The 18,495-nt window shown below is 39.3% G+C and overlaps 1 protein-coding gene across 2 annotated transcripts in view; it reads right to left on the bottom strand.

The window, feature by feature from the left end:
• Window positions 1-1,101: 1,101 nt before the first annotated feature.
• The window catches only part of SLC31A1 (solute carrier family 31 member 1), a 31,194-nt gene continuing 13,800 nt past the window's right edge, over window positions 1,102-18,495 (bottom strand). For both annotated transcript variants that reach the window (XM_070430869.1, XM_070430870.1), the window contains 4 exons: window positions 7,457-7,622; window positions 6,901-6,973; window positions 5,731-5,899; window positions 1,102-4,615 (listed from right to left, as the gene is read on the bottom strand). In XM_070430869.1, coding sequence (XP_070286970.1) covers window positions 4,414-4,615; window positions 5,731-5,899; window positions 6,901-6,973; window positions 7,457-7,588 — 576 coding nt within the window. In that variant the 5' untranslated portion in view covers window positions 7,589-7,622 and the 3' untranslated portion in view covers window positions 1,102-4,413. The remainder of the gene's footprint in view (window positions 4,616-5,730; window positions 5,900-6,900; window positions 6,974-7,456; window positions 7,623-18,495) is intronic.

Genomic DNA, 18,495 nt, shown 5'->3' on the forward strand with positions numbered 1-18,495 from the left:
TATAGAGAGGAAGGGAGAAGGATAAAGTTAGAAACATCGATCAGCTGCCTCCTGCACACCCCCCACTGGGGATGTGCCCGCAACCAAGGCACATGCCCTTGACTGGAATCGAACCTGGGACTCCTCAGTCCACAGGCTGATGCTCTATCCACTGAGCCAAACCGGTCAGGGCTCTTTTATCTTTTTAGTTTTGTGAGTTCCTTACAGAAGATACTGTAAATTATTGAGCAGTGTATTCATTCTATCTAGTTCAATTCCAAGCTCATATGACAAAAATATTGGCTGAGCTCCTCCAAGGTGCCAGGCATTTTCTAGAAATTAGTGATAGAGCAGTGAACAAAGTAGACAAAAAAGAAAATCCCTGCTCTTATGGAGATTATATTTGGATGGGAGTTGACAGGAAATAAACAGTAATTATATATATACTTACTATGGCTTGGATGCCTATAAGGGGCTTTATACATATCGCTCCTAATTCAAACAAATACTATTAATGCCTTTTTATAACAGAAAACTAAGGCTTAGGGATTATTAAAATAACTTGCTGAAGGTCACATTTCTAGAAAGTGGTGGAGCCAGGACCCAAACCCAGGTACACTTGACTCCACAAAGTCCATACTCATCATATTGTACTATGGAAAAGACTGGAAGTGGTGCTGAATGGCAAAGTGGCCATCTGGGGTCCAGTAGGAAGGGCAAATAACACCAGGATTCTCGCATTACCAAAGGGTTAGGCACGGCCAATGCTCACCTCAAAGCTCAGCAGTGAAGTTCCTAGAGGCCCAACTCAGAGCCTCTTGCCTGACACCATAAATATAGGGAGGAGATTTCTGATAGGACAAGTTAGCTTTTAAATTTGGGAATTCTTGGTATACTGAGATATTTGCAGCTTCAGGAAGCTCATCTGTACAAAAGTTCATGTAGCTGCATCATGGACTAGCTTGTCATTCTGAGTAGAGTAGGAGGAGAATGATATGAAAACAGGGACCATGCCACCTAAAACTGACATCTTAAAAACTGATGGTAATGGCCAAGACACTGTGTGCACAATAAGAGACCACGTATTCTGATATCACTTTGGGTAAAAGAACATGCGTAGAATCACAAAATCAAAATATTTATTTTCTTCTTTTGTACACGACACTGTTAAAACATTCCTACTGTAGCAATACTGCTCTCCAGGAGCTTACAATCTAAAACAGTCAACATTAACTGTGGACCCAGTAATTAAGGCATTACATCAAATGCAGACTTTGTATCTTTAGATATATCTTCTGAAAGAAGCAGCTGGGAAGGGCAGGATCAAAATTAAATGACATGAAAGTGTACCTCCTGCTCCCTCCCCTTCCAGCTCCTAACCCTTTATGGCTAGAACTCAAGACCAGTGCCCCACAGCCTGAATGGGAATTCCAGACTATCCTACCATAGAAGTAGTGAGGAAACCTTAATCTCTACTTCCCCGATGGACACAGAGGAAGTTTGTGGGCATTGAGGAGCTGAGTGTTCCACCAGCATAGACTGGAGAGTGCAACTAAGATTCTATAATTGCAGATGGCACCAGATAGCCCTTTACCCAATTTTATAGAAATCCCAGTGGACAACTGCTCCTCAAAACGTGCTTAAGGTCTCTAGCAAGTTTTACAACTCCTGGTTGGTATCTATATCTATTGCATAGGCAATGTTCTACATCAGGAAGGCAAGGGAGATTTGATAAATTAGGTATATGGGATAAAAGATGTTATCTTCCAGTTATGAAAGACAGAAAAAGGAAATGGAGAGCAAAATAGGTGCCAAAGAAATAGGGATACAGGCTTCTAAAAGTTTTGAACAGGGAAGGAGGAAAAGAGTAATTTGGATCCAAAAGGAACAAAGAAGTCAGGCACTAAAATTTCAAATGAACAGGGATATAGAAATGAAAGTCAACAAGATTACTATATTATCACAATCAAGAGCTCAAGAAAGAATGAATTTAAACTTTATTATTATTATTTTTCTCCTTCATTAGCTTCTTGCTTTGGCAACCTAGTCTAAGAATTGCTGGAATTCAGGTTTTTCAGGAGACTCTATCTTGACTATCTGAAGACCTAGCCCAGTTTCAAATTCATAGCACTTTGTCTTAACTGGCCTTGATTTTTTTTTTTTTTACCTTAATTATAAGGTCCTGTTCCTAAAAGGTTATTTTATAGCAGCTCGTGCCAAGATTTCTAGAGAGCACCAGGGTCACTACGAAATATTTTATTTTTCAAAGTTTTGTTATTCCTTGGCTTCTGAGACAATAACAGGCTACCTATACCTTAATGTTGGACTCTGTCAGTACCAGTCATTCACTCTGCTCATGCTAAGTATCAGCACTACAAGGGGTTGGAATGAGAGAAAAGCACAAAGCGTTGGTTCTTAGGTTTTAATCTCGATCCAGTAGGCTCATAACCCTCTTGGTTCAAACCCATGGAACTACACATTCCTCACTCCACTATTTAACTGTACCCACAGAGAAAGTACAAACTTTACAACCACAGCAAAGGCCAACTGCATAGCTGTGTCCTCTCTTCTGCCCTGAGGCACAAGTGGAGTCTAGCACCAAGGAGGGCAGGATTTAACAGACCAGCATTGAAGAGTCACTTTATAGAGGTAGTTTGGACTAGGAACAAAGCTGCAGGATAGACTAACAACTAAAAAGCCAATGTGATTCTTGATGAGAAGAGATTTTGGCCTCCTGTAATCTAAGCCCCCAAAAGTAACAGATGGTCATGTAGAGGATGAGGATCTGCCTGGTGTGGCATGGATGTTGGGGGCTAAGGACTATCTGGCCATCAGCAGACCACACCCTAAGCCTTTCCAAAGACTAGCTTTTTGGGCTAGACTTTTGTCCTTCTGGCCTATGACTGGCTAATTTGCATTGCAGATCAAAGGTCTTTCTCAACCTTCAAGCTATTTCCAAGATCTTTACAAATAAGGACTAGTGATTTCATAATGCTGATAAAGTTGCTCTGGCTACAGCCCTTCCTGCATGTGTGCTTGGGCACACATACACACAGAGCTGAATAAATGTTTGTGGAATGATTAAGTATCGACCAGCAGCATTTAGTACAGGAGTGAAACCCAGACATACCACCTGCCAATCAGTAATTCAAATAACCATGCTCACCCCACCAGGTTTAAAGCAGAGATTCTCAAAGTATGGTCCCCTGACCATCTGTAGGAGCATCACCTGGGAACTTGTTAGAAATGCCAAGTTTTGGCTCTAGGTCAGTGATGGCGAACCTTTTGAGCTCGGCGTGTCAGCATTTTGAAAAACCCTAACTTAACTTTGGTGCCGTGTCACATATAGAAATTTTTTGATATTTGCAACCATAGTAAAACAAAGATTTCTATTTTTGATATTTATTTTATATATTTAAATGCCATTTAACAAAGAAAAATCAACCAAAAAAATGAGTTCGCGTGTCACCTCTGACACGCGTGTCATAGGTTCGCCATCACTGCTCTAGGTTGAGGCCCAGCAACTAGTGTTTTTAGCAAGCCCTTGAGGTGATTCTAATGCCTACTAAAGTTTGAAAACCACTGGTTTAGAGGCAGACATAAAAAACAATGGGAGATAATGATTCAAACTTTTTTGCTTCATTCAGTTGTGACAAACCAAGGTACCAAGTTAAAGTAAAATGCCAATGGTTTTATTTTATAATACTTAGGTCTATTTTCTCAACTTGATTGTCCTATCTTTTTTTTTTTTTTTTGATTGGCAAGTTCATTCTAATCAAAATGCTAAGTGGGAACACCATGGATGAGTCAGCCACCCCAAAATGCACACTTCTGTAAGCTCTAGACTTGTAGTCTCAAACCACCCTCTGTGCACTACTAAGGTTTTGGTGCAACACATCACACCTAGGGAAAGGCACAACGTATTTCCCACTCATTGAATCCAAAGACTAGAACTTATTTTTTAGTGTTAAGTTTGGATTTTGGGTTTTGTTGGGCAAGAATTTCCCTCAGCTGCCATGAATCCTAGCTGAAGTCAATCCTTTTCCACCACTGACCTAGGAAAACCCCACCAAATTCAGATTGTCTGTTAAAAATAAAAACAAAAAACTAAAAAAGAAAGGAGGTGATCAAGTCACTGAAGAGACAGCTACCTGGATTAGACAAGAACATGTATCTTGGATCTAAGATGATGGTGGAGGAGAAGACATCTCATGGGTGGTTTCACCTCAAGAGAAATGGGAATCTCAGCGCAGGAAGAAGAACAGTCAGGGGTTACTACGTTAGCTCAGAGACTGTAAGCTAAACCTCTATTGAGAAGGTGTGTGTGTGTAAGGAGTTAAGGAGCAAGAAGGGAAGATTCGAGTAGGAATAATGTCTTCCAGTCTTGAACTGCTTCCCACTGCAATCGATAAGGCCGCACCATGGAGTTTGACGTTAATGGCAATGCTCTGTGATGTCCACTACCACTGCCTTCTTCCAGCTGAAGAGAAAGTATCCTGTTCCGGCCCCTGCTGCTACAGCAATGCAGAGGTACCCATTGTAGGTCATGAAGATGAGCATGAGGAAGTAGCTGATGACCACCTGGATGATATGCAGCACTGTTTGCAGGAGGTGAGGAAAGCTCAGCATCTGCTGCCTGGAGAGTAAAAAGGGAAACATCAATCAAAGACCCCTGGGAGGGTTGAGGCAGCTCTGCACATCAGGAGAAGAGGGGAGCATCTGTCATGAAAGCTTGAACTGGACTCCCTCAGAGCCACCCTGGCGGCTCATGGATACTTTTGTGTATGTATGTTGTTTATTAATCCCCGGAAATGAAACATAATAGGGTGGTCAGGTTTATAAGCAATAGCTAGTTATGGTGATATGTCAGTAGGAGGAACTCTGTGAAAGTTGAGGAGGAAGGAGGCCTAATACCCCTGACTTACCTCCACCCTGGATCCTAAAAGAGAAGCCTAAAGCCTCCCATGCTTATTTGCCTGAATATTTTCAGGCCTTCCACCTTTGCAAAGTTCACATTCTAAAAAAGTGGAAATGGAATTGAGGTGTGGGAGGTACAGTGGAAAGTATTAATTAGGGATCAAGAGACCTGACTATTTATCCCCTCTGTCATTTACTAGTTCTGTCACCTTATGTAAGTCACAACCTGTTTGGTCTCAATAAGCTCACCAGTACAGTGGATATTAATAATACTGTGTTTACTTGAGAGCAGGATATTGGTCTGAGGGACTGCTTGAACTCCAATTGAGTTTTCAGACCTACATTTCTATTAAGACTGAATCTCAAAAATCATTTGTCAATCTGTGGGGAAACCAATAGTCATCACAAATACTTTCTTAGATGGAATGCAGACATTTGTATAGTCATATTATAAACAAACTGAGACTAAAGCTGGGTAGGTACAATTTTTTAGAGAAAGGAATCAGTTAGATTCTGCCATTCTTCTATACCCTGACCTGAATTTCTTGCTTATTATTATTTACGCAAATATTTTACAATATGGATTCTTTACCTTTTTTAAAAGTGACCAATACTTAAAATTTAGAACAAATGTTCATGTTTGCAGAAGTGTTCCTATTATTCCTCCTTTGGCCTGTTCATGAACCTCAGCCACAAGCCTCCAAAGACAGTTTTGATTAAGGTCGTACAGAATTACTAACTCAAGAGGGGGCTGTTGTAAATAAAATAGTTGCTTTGCTACTTAGCTAACTCAGCTCTCCAGAACTTCTATCTGGATCTGTTTAGTCTTCTTACCCAACAGTTTTGTGTGTCTCCATAAGAATGGTCCCATTTGGTCCTGGAACAGGCATGGAATTGTAGCGAATGCTGACTTGTGACTTGCGTAGCAGGCTCTCTCGGGCTATCTTGAGTCCTTCATAGAACATTGCTAGTAAAAACACTCCCACAAAAGCTCCAGCCATTTCTAAGCAGGGAAAGAAAAGATGGTGGTACTGTCAAACATTGCAAAATCATTAGCTGGCATGCTATCCAAGCTAGAAAGACAACATAGAAAAGATGCTACTCTTAATTCTGAATACATTATGCAAAAGGGGAATATAATATCTTATTTGTAAGTGCTGACTCCATTTCTTGATTAGGCATTTCAATTCTAAATCTTTCCCACTGGGAAGCATTGGTAATGTATTCAAACTTCTGATTTTACACACCACCTGAATTAAATAATCCCCTTCTTCCCAGGACAAATTGATTTTGTGGTTCCAAAGTTATAACTGCACCTAATGCAGTTCAACTAACTATTCAGCTTGTGAAATTTGAACTTAAGGCACACCAACTCAACATTATAGACCCAAAGAAGGTGGTGATTAGTTATCCCAAATCTAGGACTGACACTAAGATGGGCCAGGCCAAGAATCAGAAATGATGTAGAGCACAGTTTGGTACACCAGAAAGGACACTGGACTAGGCAGGGCTAGAAGGTCTGGGTCCCTGTTCTAGCTCTGACATACTACTTCTGTGATTTAGGGCTAAGCATTTCACTATCTGAAGCTTGACTTATCTGTAAAATAGCAGCAATGTAGTAGGTCAATAGCTTTTAACTTAGAATATATATATATATATATATATATATATATATATATATATACACACACATATATAATGCTTCTTACATCATTTTAACTTAACTATAGTCTTATGACCATGACCAATAACTTATCAAACAGGAAACACTGGAAAAGGATGAAAGGGAATGGAATGCAAAAGACTCCTATCTGGTATCTAAATTATATTTTCAGAAACTCTAAAATAAGGAGTGTGTATCCTTATCTAGGAAGCAAGATGGTTAAGGATCATAACCGTTAATGATTCAGCAATACAACAGAAAGAGATGCTGGGTTTCCAGATTCCTTATCACTGTTTCTCAAGCGCCTGTCTCCTTCAAACACCACCTGATGGCTTACTCACCTCCAGCTGTATTGATCACCAAGCCAGAAAACAATAGTTCCACATTCTTAAAGCCAAAGTAGAAGGTCATGGGCTGTCAGAAAACCAAGACAAGTCAAATTAGAGATGATTGGAGATTCTAAATGAGAATTTCAAGTAAACCTTAGAATACTTAAAAGCTGCAGATCTGGATAATATTCACCGCAGTGGGAAGTTTCCCCCCTCATTTTAGCTTTACTACACAAGCACTCTCCACAAGTACTCCTTTGTCCCCATCACTGACTTTTGTCTTTTCTACACTAAACATAAAGACCAGAACTCAATTTAGAAAAGAGTTAATTTTGAAAGAAGGAGGAATATAGAAGAAAGGACCCTGGAAATACTGTTTCTGGTGTGGCTCTGTGATTAACTTGCCACATGATCTTGGGCAAATCACTTGCCTCATCTGGATCAGCCTTAGTTTTTTCTGACTGGTAAATTGGCCTTTAAATAACAATCTTCCAGTCCTAAAATTAAATTATTTCTACTACCCAAGTGTGTGGGAAAGGGCCCAGGCTGCCTCTCCCATGGCACTCACCATCATCATCATCATGTTGCCGTCTCCCCCTCCGTGGAGGTGGGAGGCTGAAGTGGCCGGGTGATGGTGAGAAGGTGGCATGGTACTGGTGTGGTCCACAGAGTTCGACACCATATGGTGGGAATGGCTCATTTTTCCAGGAAAAGTTGAGAATCAGCAGAAGATTCTAAGAAAAAGGATAATATATAATACCTTAAGGATATAAAAACCTTGATTCTTGATAAATACGTGGCATTTCATCCATTGAATTAATGCTCTTCTAGCGTCTTTACTCAGAATTATTTTTTTACATTCTAGAGATGGAGAGAAGTAACTGTGCTTATAAAGATCATCTTTGGAAATTGTGGCACCTTGGGTTTCAGAAACCTAACCCTTATTTTGCAGAATCATTCCTTGAATAGATATGTTCAATGTGTGTTCAAATTTAAATATGAGATAAGAAGAAATGTAGTCTCTTTGGGTTGCAGGAAACAGACAATTTTTGTAATAATGGACAAATTGATGCCATTAATGAAATTTCACTGCTCTTGGGCTTTCTAATCATGTCGGTAGATAAAAAACAAGCACTTCAGATAATTCACTTAACTGGATGGCCTGTGTTCAGTCAGGATATTAAGAACACATTTTCACATGTAGGACAACCAGCCTTCAGCTAATTTAAATTTGAAGAAAAGGTCTACTGCTGCCCCAGGCAAGCAGTGTGCTCAGAATTTAGATACAATTGCAATCCTAGCCAGGCATTAGAATTAAGAACACTGAAAACAAGGTATAAATTGGCTTTCTATATTAAATTAAGTCTAGACGAAGGCATATTCACCCTAGTATCTTACTATCACATCACTGCTTTACTGCAAAAGTCCATCTGGGACAAAAACCAAGAAGCAAAAACTTCCGCAACCGAAGTGGGGGTGGGGAGTGGGAAGCTGGAACTTGAGGAGGGTGTTGATGGCTTCTCTTTTTGTGTTCGCAACTCCAGCTGGTGGAGGAAAGAGTGCGTTAGAAATTCCAAATAGGCAGTCAGGCTCATGAGCCTGAATATGCCTCTCATTATTTATTTAATCAATCAATATTTATAAAACTCCTACTAAGTGCCAAATTTTGAGCTAAGTGCTAGTAATTTTATCAGTGAAAAAGACAGACAAGGTACCTGATAGAGAAACAAGTAAACAGAAAAATTTCATGGTGTGATTAATGCTATGAAGGAAACAAACAGGATAATATGACAGCATTACTAAGAGGTAGGGAAAAGGGATACTTTAAAAAAATCTCTGAAGTTTTTATTGGCCTCCTGCCCTCCAAGGGGTGCCCCACTTCTGCTGCCTTAACACCTCAGGACTTTGGTGTTGTTGACCTCAGACACCACTTTGCCATCCACAATCGTGGGGATGTTGGTCTTTTGGACGGGTTGCATGGAATTGCTGTTACTCAGGGCATCACCAAGATCAAAGTCCTCCCCTTCTTCCAGCAGGCAGTGGTAGCAATCTCAGCCTCCAGCTGGACCTTGATGTTCAGCAGGATCTCAGACTCCTGGGCCTGGTGCTGCTCTCTGCCAGGGTGGGGGACAGCTCTGATCCCAGCTGCAGCAGAATCCCATGGCATGGCAGGTCTCCACCTCCCTCAGCCCACAGATTTCTCATGGAGTCCAGGGTATTTGGAAAACTCATCTCCTAAAGCAATCAAACATACCTAACCCATTCTCTTTAGAAGAAAAATTCTACTTATAGGAGGTAAATTGGCAGTTGGTTAGTGTTAGTTGTTTTCCTTCCATAGCTCTAATCTAAGAAGATCCAAGTTCAGCTTTTTTTCAGAATAAGAATGGGTACTAAAGAATAAATCAAAGAGTAGCAATACTGCAATACCATTCGTTGTCTCAATTTGTAACCTGAAAAAAAATTAATCTGAAGAAAATGGTTTAATCATGAGCTGTGCTGCTTTGTCTAGTTTCTCTAAACTCCACAGCCATCTTTAACTATTTGTTTCTCAAGAACTGTATATTCTCTAATTTAGCTCCACCCCACTGTTTCTAAGAACTGGGCTCAAGGTCCACAAAGTAGCTCTACTGTGCTGTCATGCAATCAAATGTTTTGATTTGAAAAGCAATTATAATGAATGGAACTTGTGGAAGAGCAATGATGAGTGGAACCTTAGCAAAGTTTATTTACTGATTCACTGGATTTCTGGTTTTAGGTCAATCTATGTGCATATCTTAATTCCTGGTTTACACTTTTGTCCTTTTTGTTTGTTTAATCTTCACTTGAGTATATGTTTTATTGATTTTAGAGAGAGAAAGGAAGGGGGGGAGAGAGAAAGGAAGGGGGGAAAGAGAGGAAGGGGGGGAGAGAGAGAGGAACATTGATTGGTTGCCTCTCTGCCTCTCATACATACCCTGACCAGGATCAAACCTGCAACCTAGGTATGTGCCCTGACTAGGAATCAAGCTGGAACCTGTTGGTGTGCAGGACAACACTACAACCAACTGAGCCACCTGGCTAGGGCAACACTCCTGTTCTTATTTAAAACCTCTACCATTCACTTTTCTTCTTATCCTTATTCTACTACTTCATCAAATTAAAAAAATAATAATTTTATAAAATACTAACAAAAAAATCCTGAATATATAACTCAAGGATAGAACAGAAAAACAAAAACAAAATCTTAGGATTCCTTACTTTCAATCCATGATAAAATCCACCTACAATATTTTATTTACCAAGTTTTTATAACTAGGTGGAAAGATTAGGAATACTGCATTTCTCTTTCCATTTTTGCTCATTCAGGCAACCTAGTTTTCTCTAACAGAATCCAAGGGGGACATTTATTTTATTTTCAGGTGGGTACTTGAAGTTGGCTACATGCCAGCTTGTTTCTATGGCCCTTAATACTATTGGATATGGGAAATGGAATGGCACATTTGACCCTGAGTATCACACAGCTTTGCATTTCTTTCTGCTTTCCCCTTTCCCCCATGTAATAAGTATGGTAGTATTTATATAAATAGTTTTCAAAACTTCCTTGTATTCAAGGGTCTAATTCTTTCTCAGTCTACTTCTGAGGATCATCAAAAAAGAAGTTTCCTTTATTCCTGCCTACTCCTCCCCCAACACAGACAGGTTGTAAAGCTTAACTAGAGGGCTAGATTCTTTGTAAAACCTAGCTACTCTAGCAAAATAAACATGAATTCATGGACAGAAGTTAGGAAATGAGCCAGAAGGCTAAATTCTAATGCTTATTCTGAATCTTATCACTGACCTTACTTCTTATAGGTTTAGTTTAAACTTCAAATTCTCTTTTATTTTCCTGGTATTTCACAATGATGGATAAGAAACAATAATCCATAGGGACTATGGAGATTAGACTGCACAGAAAGATTACACAGATGTGGTCATACATCTGCCACATGGTCCCTCTTCTCCAGCTCAGACAGATGTAATCTGGAGCTTCAGACAGTTCCTTGGAGACTGCCTACAGTCTTTCCTGATGTCCACGATAAGGACGATAAAGAAGAAAGTTTTTAGTCTTAAAACGATTAGGGTCATATTCCTTTTTAGATTTGTAGAAACATTATACAAAGAAATCTACCTAGTTGGGCTTCTGCTTTGTGCAGTCATTATTTATGATTGGTGACATAAACTTTTGGCTCAGATATGGTAAATTCAAGGTCAAAGATAGTTAACTACCATAAACAAGGATTCATGCTTATGGACTATGTTCACATGATCAAGCAACCATTTTAAATGGACTAATCCTGCCTTTTGATGACCTGTGTGGGATCAGTAGATTTCTGAGAAATGGCTCTGGCTTTGTTTCAATTGCCCCTATCGGTGTACTTTACAATTCTCTTGATAGCTTTCTTCATTCCACACTTATGTTGTCCTTTTGGGGAGGGAGGAGGTAAAGGAAATGTAGGAATAAAGGGAAAAACTTTATATAATCTTATATAATAATATGATAATATGCAAATCGACCAAATGGCAGAACGACTGGTTGCTATGATGTGCACTAACCACCAGGGGGCAGATGCTCAATGCAGGAGCTGCCCCCTGGTGGTCAGTGAGCTCCCACAGGGGGAGCACCACTCAGTCACAAGCTGGGCTGATGGCTGCAAGTGCAGCAGTGGTGGCATGAGCCTCTCCTGCCTACTCTGCAGCGTTAAGGATGTCTGACTGCATCAGTTGGACATTCCCCGAGGGCTCCCGGACTGCTAAAGGGTGCAGGCAGGGCAGAGGGCCGCCCAGCCCCCCTCCCCCCCGCCCCCCAGTGCATGAATGTCATGCACCGGCCCTCTAGTACAATAAAAAGGGCTTAGGTATCTCTCCATAACTTGGCATTGTAGGCTAATATACTGGAGTTGTTGAGAAAAAAACAGTAGCTCCCAGTAAATGGGAGCAGGAAATACAATTTGATGAATTGTATCCCTTAGGCCCTGGTCTCACATTTCTATTCCAAATTGACTGGTAGAAATGTGACTGGTAGAAATTCTATGGATATAGTATTATGTAACCCTTTGGCTATTTTAGCTGCCTTTCCTTGGTCTGTGTCCTTCTTGAGGTGCAGTGATCATAAGGATACTAATTTTACCAATTCCATTCATAAAGGGTATTAGTAATCAAAGATTACACAGGCTCTCTGCCAGACTGGCAAAAACTTAGGATTCCGAAAGTTCTACCATATCAATGGGCTAAAACAGTAAGTAAGATGATGCAGTGGAAGTACAGAGAAAATAGGTCAGGTCAATAAGAAAAAAGAAAAAAAAAAGACCTTAAAATTGTGTACACACACACACACACACACACACACACACACTTCCTCCCAGATTAAGTCTGACATGGCAGGAATGGGAGCTGTTAGGGCACTTGCTACAACTGTAGGTTTATAAAGACAGTCAGAACTCAGGAAAATAATTGCAAAAAAACCCCAAGACCCAAAAGCTTACATTTTATCCTTTTAAAAATTCTTCAGTAAACAAAAGGCTACTGTTTTCCCTTCGAACTTTTTGCCTTTGTTGATAATAAAAATAACTCCAAGGGATCATCTACAATAAATTCTCACTGCAATTCTTCATGGCAATGGTTGGGCTAAGATAAGAAATACATTGATAGAACTGGTAAGGAATTAATTTAGTGATTATTTGCAGATTTCAATATTTTTTCTTTCTTCACCTTAACCAGAATGAGCTCTACTACTTCAGGTCATCTGCACAGGATTCCCTAAAAGCACTTTTCATGGATGAACCCAAACTATGCACAGTCTGCTTTCTCAGCAGAATGTAAGTGGATGAATTACTCATTCATCAGGCTAATGGGCTGCATCAAAAGTAACCAAGTACCAGAGACATAAAGGGAGAAACTACTTCAAACAATTTGCACTTAAAATTTAGAGAACCTTCTTTTATGAGTGGCCAGTGATCTAGGCAAACAAGAAATACTGCATGGACTGACACGTTTTTAGAAGAATAAAAGAGCAGCTATGAATTAGTGGGAGTGGCTCTTTCACTCAGAAATTCTTGGTTAAGAATATCTTCTTTAGGATGATACTCAGGAGCTGCCCTGAAAATATTATTCTAACTATCTATGGAAGATAGACAGCAAACCTGTGATTTAATTCTAATCAACACTGTGTTTCCAGATACTGGTTCAAAGTTGCTCCCTTCTATCACAAATTTCATCTCTACACATCTCCACTCTATCCTCCATCTTAAGCTGCTCAGGCTGAGCAAAGATTATGAGAAACCTGTTGGGGCAAGACAGATCCTGGAGGAACTGATTACTAGGATAATTATACAGCCATAGAGGGCTATCATTTTCAAGAGGAAACATGCTAAAGACACACTTAATTTTTCAAATGTGCATTGTCCAATTTCTAGATCACTTATGCCTCCTGGCAAACATGAATGGACCATACTATTACCATACAAGCAACAAAACACAAAGGACAGAGAACTAGTTTAACTGTGAAAGAGATGCAGGTGATAAATGCCATAATGTTGGTCACTTTTTCTAATCCCAAGTAAATTAGAAGATTCACCCAGCTTGCCTTTGGTTTTCACCATCAGCAGCTCTATTACAAACATGGATTTGCCTAACAGTACCCTGTCCTGTTCATCCTATATGATACATCAATAACAAATTAATCGACTGAAAGCATGGCTCTACTTATCTGCTCAAACAAGTCCACTACCTACTAACCTTCCCATTGTCTTTTAACCTCTGTTCTGAGAGCACAAATCTCTCAAAGAAAGGCCCCAACCTACCTGTCTGCCTACATGTACTTTGTATTCCAGCCAAATAAGTCCAATTGCCAAAGTTTCTACTGTTCCTAGGACATACTCCACACTTCTCTGTCTGGTATCTTTGCTCACATTGTTTCCTCATTCTAGAATGCCCATCCTTACAATCTCAATCTCTAATACAACAAACCCTCCTCATCTTCCAAGGTCTAGTTCTAAGACCTCTGAATATTCGTATTGCCTTTTGCCTTTCCTAATAACTCCATCTGGGACCAGCCTCACAACATACCCTGAAATGTCTTTATGATCTTTTCAATCTGTGCCTATTTCTGTCATCATGCTGATACAACAGTATTGAGAAAAAGCTGGAAAAACAGTTGAATGGAGGTATTTCTCCAAAATGCCTTCTCAATGTCATCAACTACAGACAGTTAATGAACTCCTCTTGGATACTTCTTGCGTCCTTCTTGACCCAGCTAAGGAGAGAAAGTCTGGCTTCAACAATTAGGCCCGAAAGAGATGGATGAGCCATTCCTTCATCTACATGCAGGCCACTTGAAATGGAAACCTGAGTGCCCCGTCTCTTATTTGTGGGACATAGAAATCTCACTGAGAATCAGGAGGACCTTAGATGTCTTGCATAGAGTTCATCAGTAATATACAAATTCTGTAATAACTGTTCAAACACCCCGAGGGGTTTGTCAGGCAAGTGTGTTGCTCCCTTCCAGAAATATAAGGAAACAAACATTCTCTTTCCAGCCAAGCCAACTACAGGAATCTGAATCTTGCTATTTGATGGTGATGATGTTGACAATAGAACCGGTATTCCAAGCTATTCTAGTATTTGTACTCCAGATACCGTTTGCATGTATTTCTCAAGCTGTAGTTTTCATTTTAGGCTATACTCCCAGAAACTAATTTGTCTGCAAAGAGAAAACCTAACCACCTTCACATCTAACTTCTGATACTGATATACTATCTGGCATTTATGTTTCTATCCATTACAGACTTACTTTTCCAACTTTATCTCAATCTAATTCTCCTCACATTCAAATATTTCACTGAAACAGATCTTCCTCAATAAATTTAGTACTTTGACACTTGTATACTTCTTTGGCTTGTGTCATTCCTGTAATTCCTTCCCTCTCCTCCCATACCACTTTGTGTATATGTGTAAATCCTGTCATTACTTAACATGGATCATGCACTTAAAAAGTGTCAGAATAAGATAAAGTTAAAACATGGCTCTTGCTCTTTTGAGTTTACAGTCTGGCTCATTCCTTAAGGCTTGGTTAAAATGCTACCTTTTCCATGAGTTTTCATTGAATTCTTAAAAATAAATATATGTATTTCAGAGAGAAAGGGAGAGGGAGAGATAGAAACATCAATGATTAGAGAAAATCATTGATCGGCTACTTCCTGCACACTCCCAACTGGGGATCGAGCTTGAAACCAGGGCATGTGCCCTGACCAGTAATCAAACCATGACCTCTTCATTCATAGGTGGACCCTCAGCCACTGAGCCACACCAGCCGGGCCTTGAATTCTTGACAGAAGAAATTTCTCTTTTCTGAACTTCCATGGCAATCTTCTCTTATGGAAATTTTGAGTTAGTTCTTAAAATACAAGATAAAGCATTATATATATAAATAAAGTTCCTGGAGGGTAAGTAACTAATTTCTACCTCCTTACTTACTACATCTGGAAGAACACTCAACAAATATTCATTCATTCAAGAAAGTATTTAATTCCTATAAAATCCACCAAGGTTTTAATATCTACTTAAAAGGAGCCAGGTGCAAAAAGGCAAGATTCTTGCCTTTGTGGAGCTTAATCTAGAGGAGGAAACTCTCATTAAATATGTAGAGAAGTAAATATGTGTAGGTAAATAATGTGTAGGTATATATACACTGTAATTAAATTGTGGTAAGTGATATGAAGTAAACACAGTACAGTGGTAAAGAATAACAGTAAAACAACTAATTTGTATGGAGCGGGGCGGGTAAAGAGAGAAAGAGAGAAGCCCTAATGAGGTAACATTTAAACAGAAAGATAAATTATTGGAGTTGTGTAGAAGGGCAGGGAGCAGCATCCTCAGGCAAGAAAAGAATCAAGGGCATGTACCGTCAGTATGAACAGAACACATTCAGAGGAAGAGAGGCCAATGAGGTTGAAGAGAGAGGCAGAACGGGTATCAATTAAGAAGGCTTCAAAGATCATCTTCAGGAAACTAAATTTTATTCCAAGGGCAACTAGAAGCTATTTACGGGTAATAAGCAGGGAAGTGATATGATTAGCTTATATTTTAACAGAGTACTTTGGCTGCTGTGTAGCATAACTGGCTTTATCTGTTTGTCCCTAATAATATTTCCTGCTCAAGTTTTTCTGTGAGGCATTCACAGAAGGCGGTGATGGGGGAGACTTACAGAACCATGGGCTATAATACTTTAATTTGCCAGAATCCAGAAAGACATCTGTTAAAACTTAGAAGGATTAGATTACGAGAGCCTTCTAACTTCTGAGTTATAAAATGGTTTGAAGGGCAAAACTGAGGAATATTCTACAAGAATTATCCAGTATTATAAGGGCTTCTAAGTTATGCCACCCTTTGTAGGTGAGAGTTAAGCTTACAGAATACTGTTAAGAGCAAGAGTATGGAGTCAGATGGTATTAAGTCCTGGCTCTGCTAATTTCTAACTGAGTGTCCTAGTGACATTTCCTATAAAGACCCATGGAACTTTAGATTGGCAGTACTATGTACAGAGGCTATTAAAGGGGCTGTGCCCAGATTTCAAAAGCACTTGGATAAATGACTCAAATTTGGTAGTTGCTCAATAAATAAAAAAGTATGATGAAAGTAGACTAAGCTCCTTGCAGAACATGGACAGCATATTAACATGGACAGAACACGGACAGTATATTATTGGAACATACAATCTGTACTATACAGGGAAATCTTCAATAGTGATAAAAACAAACCCTACTTTTCATTCATACCTCTCCATATATTAACAATAAATCCAGAATTTATGTGACTCTTTTTTTAATGCCCTGTTTTAGGGACAGTGGAGAACACTAAACTGAATCCAAGATATGGATTCTGGTCTATCCTACTCCATAATTTTGTATTCTTTTGGGTATAACAGCTATGTCAGGGTTTCTCAATTCTGGCATTATTGACATTTGGGGCTGAATAACTCTTTGTTGCATTGTAGGATGTCTAACAGTATCCCTGGCTATTACTCACTAAATGCCAGTAGCACCATATTAGTTGTAACCACAAAATGTCTGTAGACATTGCCAAAAGTCACCCCACCTCACTGAGAACCACTTTTGATCTCCGAGTTTCATCTGAAACACAGGGAAACATGAAGATAATATCTGTTTTCCTTCATGGCTGTTATATTATTCAAATAATATAATGAATGGGAAGAAATACTGAGAGAGGAAAAAAGACCATATGACATATGTAAAAGCATTACTAATACTCTGTGAGTAATTATTATTATTTACTATGAGTACTCAATAATGAGACTGAAGAAAAATACATCTCGTTTACAGAATGCATTTTAAGGTTTAAGGCTATGTGCAGTCTAATATACCTTTTAGGTGGGTATTCAATAGATATTGTTGGTTGAGTGATTCTAAGTCTGGGTCCAGTAGTAACTTCATTTACTTTTGTGGTGTGTTCTCATGTTTTGCTGCTGAGCTACAACAATGTAGTATGTTTCCACACCTGCCTTTACTTGACGGGCAGGCCTGGATTAAACAAGAATGACTGTTCATTTCACAGATGGAAAAACTGAGGTACAGAAGGTTAATTGACTAGCTAAAATCATGCAGCAGTTAGTTTAGCGGCACTGTGCAATCAGAATCCAGATTCTAACCTCAAGTCCAATGCTCCATTACTGTATCATGGTACTTTCATCCAACCATTTTGCATTCCTGTCTCTTAATACAAAGATAGCTATTTTGCTTTCTGGGGCAACAACAACAAAAAAACTGAGATAAGGGAACAGAGTTGTAGTTTTGAGAGAAGCTTAGAAAGAAATATACTAAACCAATTTCTATTGGGAAGCACAAGTGGATATTCCCTACATTTGGGTTAAATCAATGTCAAGTTATCCAAGCACCCTGTCAAGTCTACCAGGTATGAAATCCTTGCCATTAAGTTGTCCAGGAAGAGCTAACTCTAGTTGTTACTAACCTCCAGAGTAGTTGTGTCTTGCAACTTAACTATGTTAAGGCATACAATTTGTGCTAAAACTGTTCCCTGCAGTATTCTTGGCTGCTCCCCCTCAACGTGGCTCCAAGTAGGTGAGAATGGACTTCCATATACTAGTAGCTAGAGTGACAGGCCACATTTCAGCATTTTATTAAAATTCAAAAAAGCTTCAACTGCCATTCCGCTATATATTTCCAGTGTCAGAAACAGAACTTTTAAAGAATAACTCATAAAAAATGTAACCATTTATTTTACTCCTTTAAACTACCAGGCCACCTCTGATTATTATGCCTTCATATGAACTTTCAAATGCTGAATGTTGTCACAAAGAGTCATCACTCCCAACTATTGATTCCAGTCTTCCGGTAATTCTCAGGAAACATGAGTTGGAGCCCACCTTTACCTTTATTATTACTATAGTTTCAAAGAACATAAGACTAGAAATTAGGAAATTTTGACTCTAGCCTGTTTTTTCCCAAACATTAGGTAACTTAATCTTTATGATCACAGTTTCCTCAGTAGAGAGATGGAATAATTCATCTTTGGGACCAATGTCAATTAGAAAAGTTGGGGTGTATATAATATTTC

This window comes from Myotis yumanensis, unplaced genomic scaffold (genome assembly GCF_028538775.1).
Source record: "Myotis yumanensis isolate MYYU_CA2020_CCGP unplaced genomic scaffold, mMyoYum1.0.hap1 SCAF_12, whole genome shotgun sequence".
Classification (NCBI taxonomy): Eukaryota; Metazoa; Chordata; class Mammalia; order Chiroptera; family Vespertilionidae; genus Myotis; species Myotis yumanensis.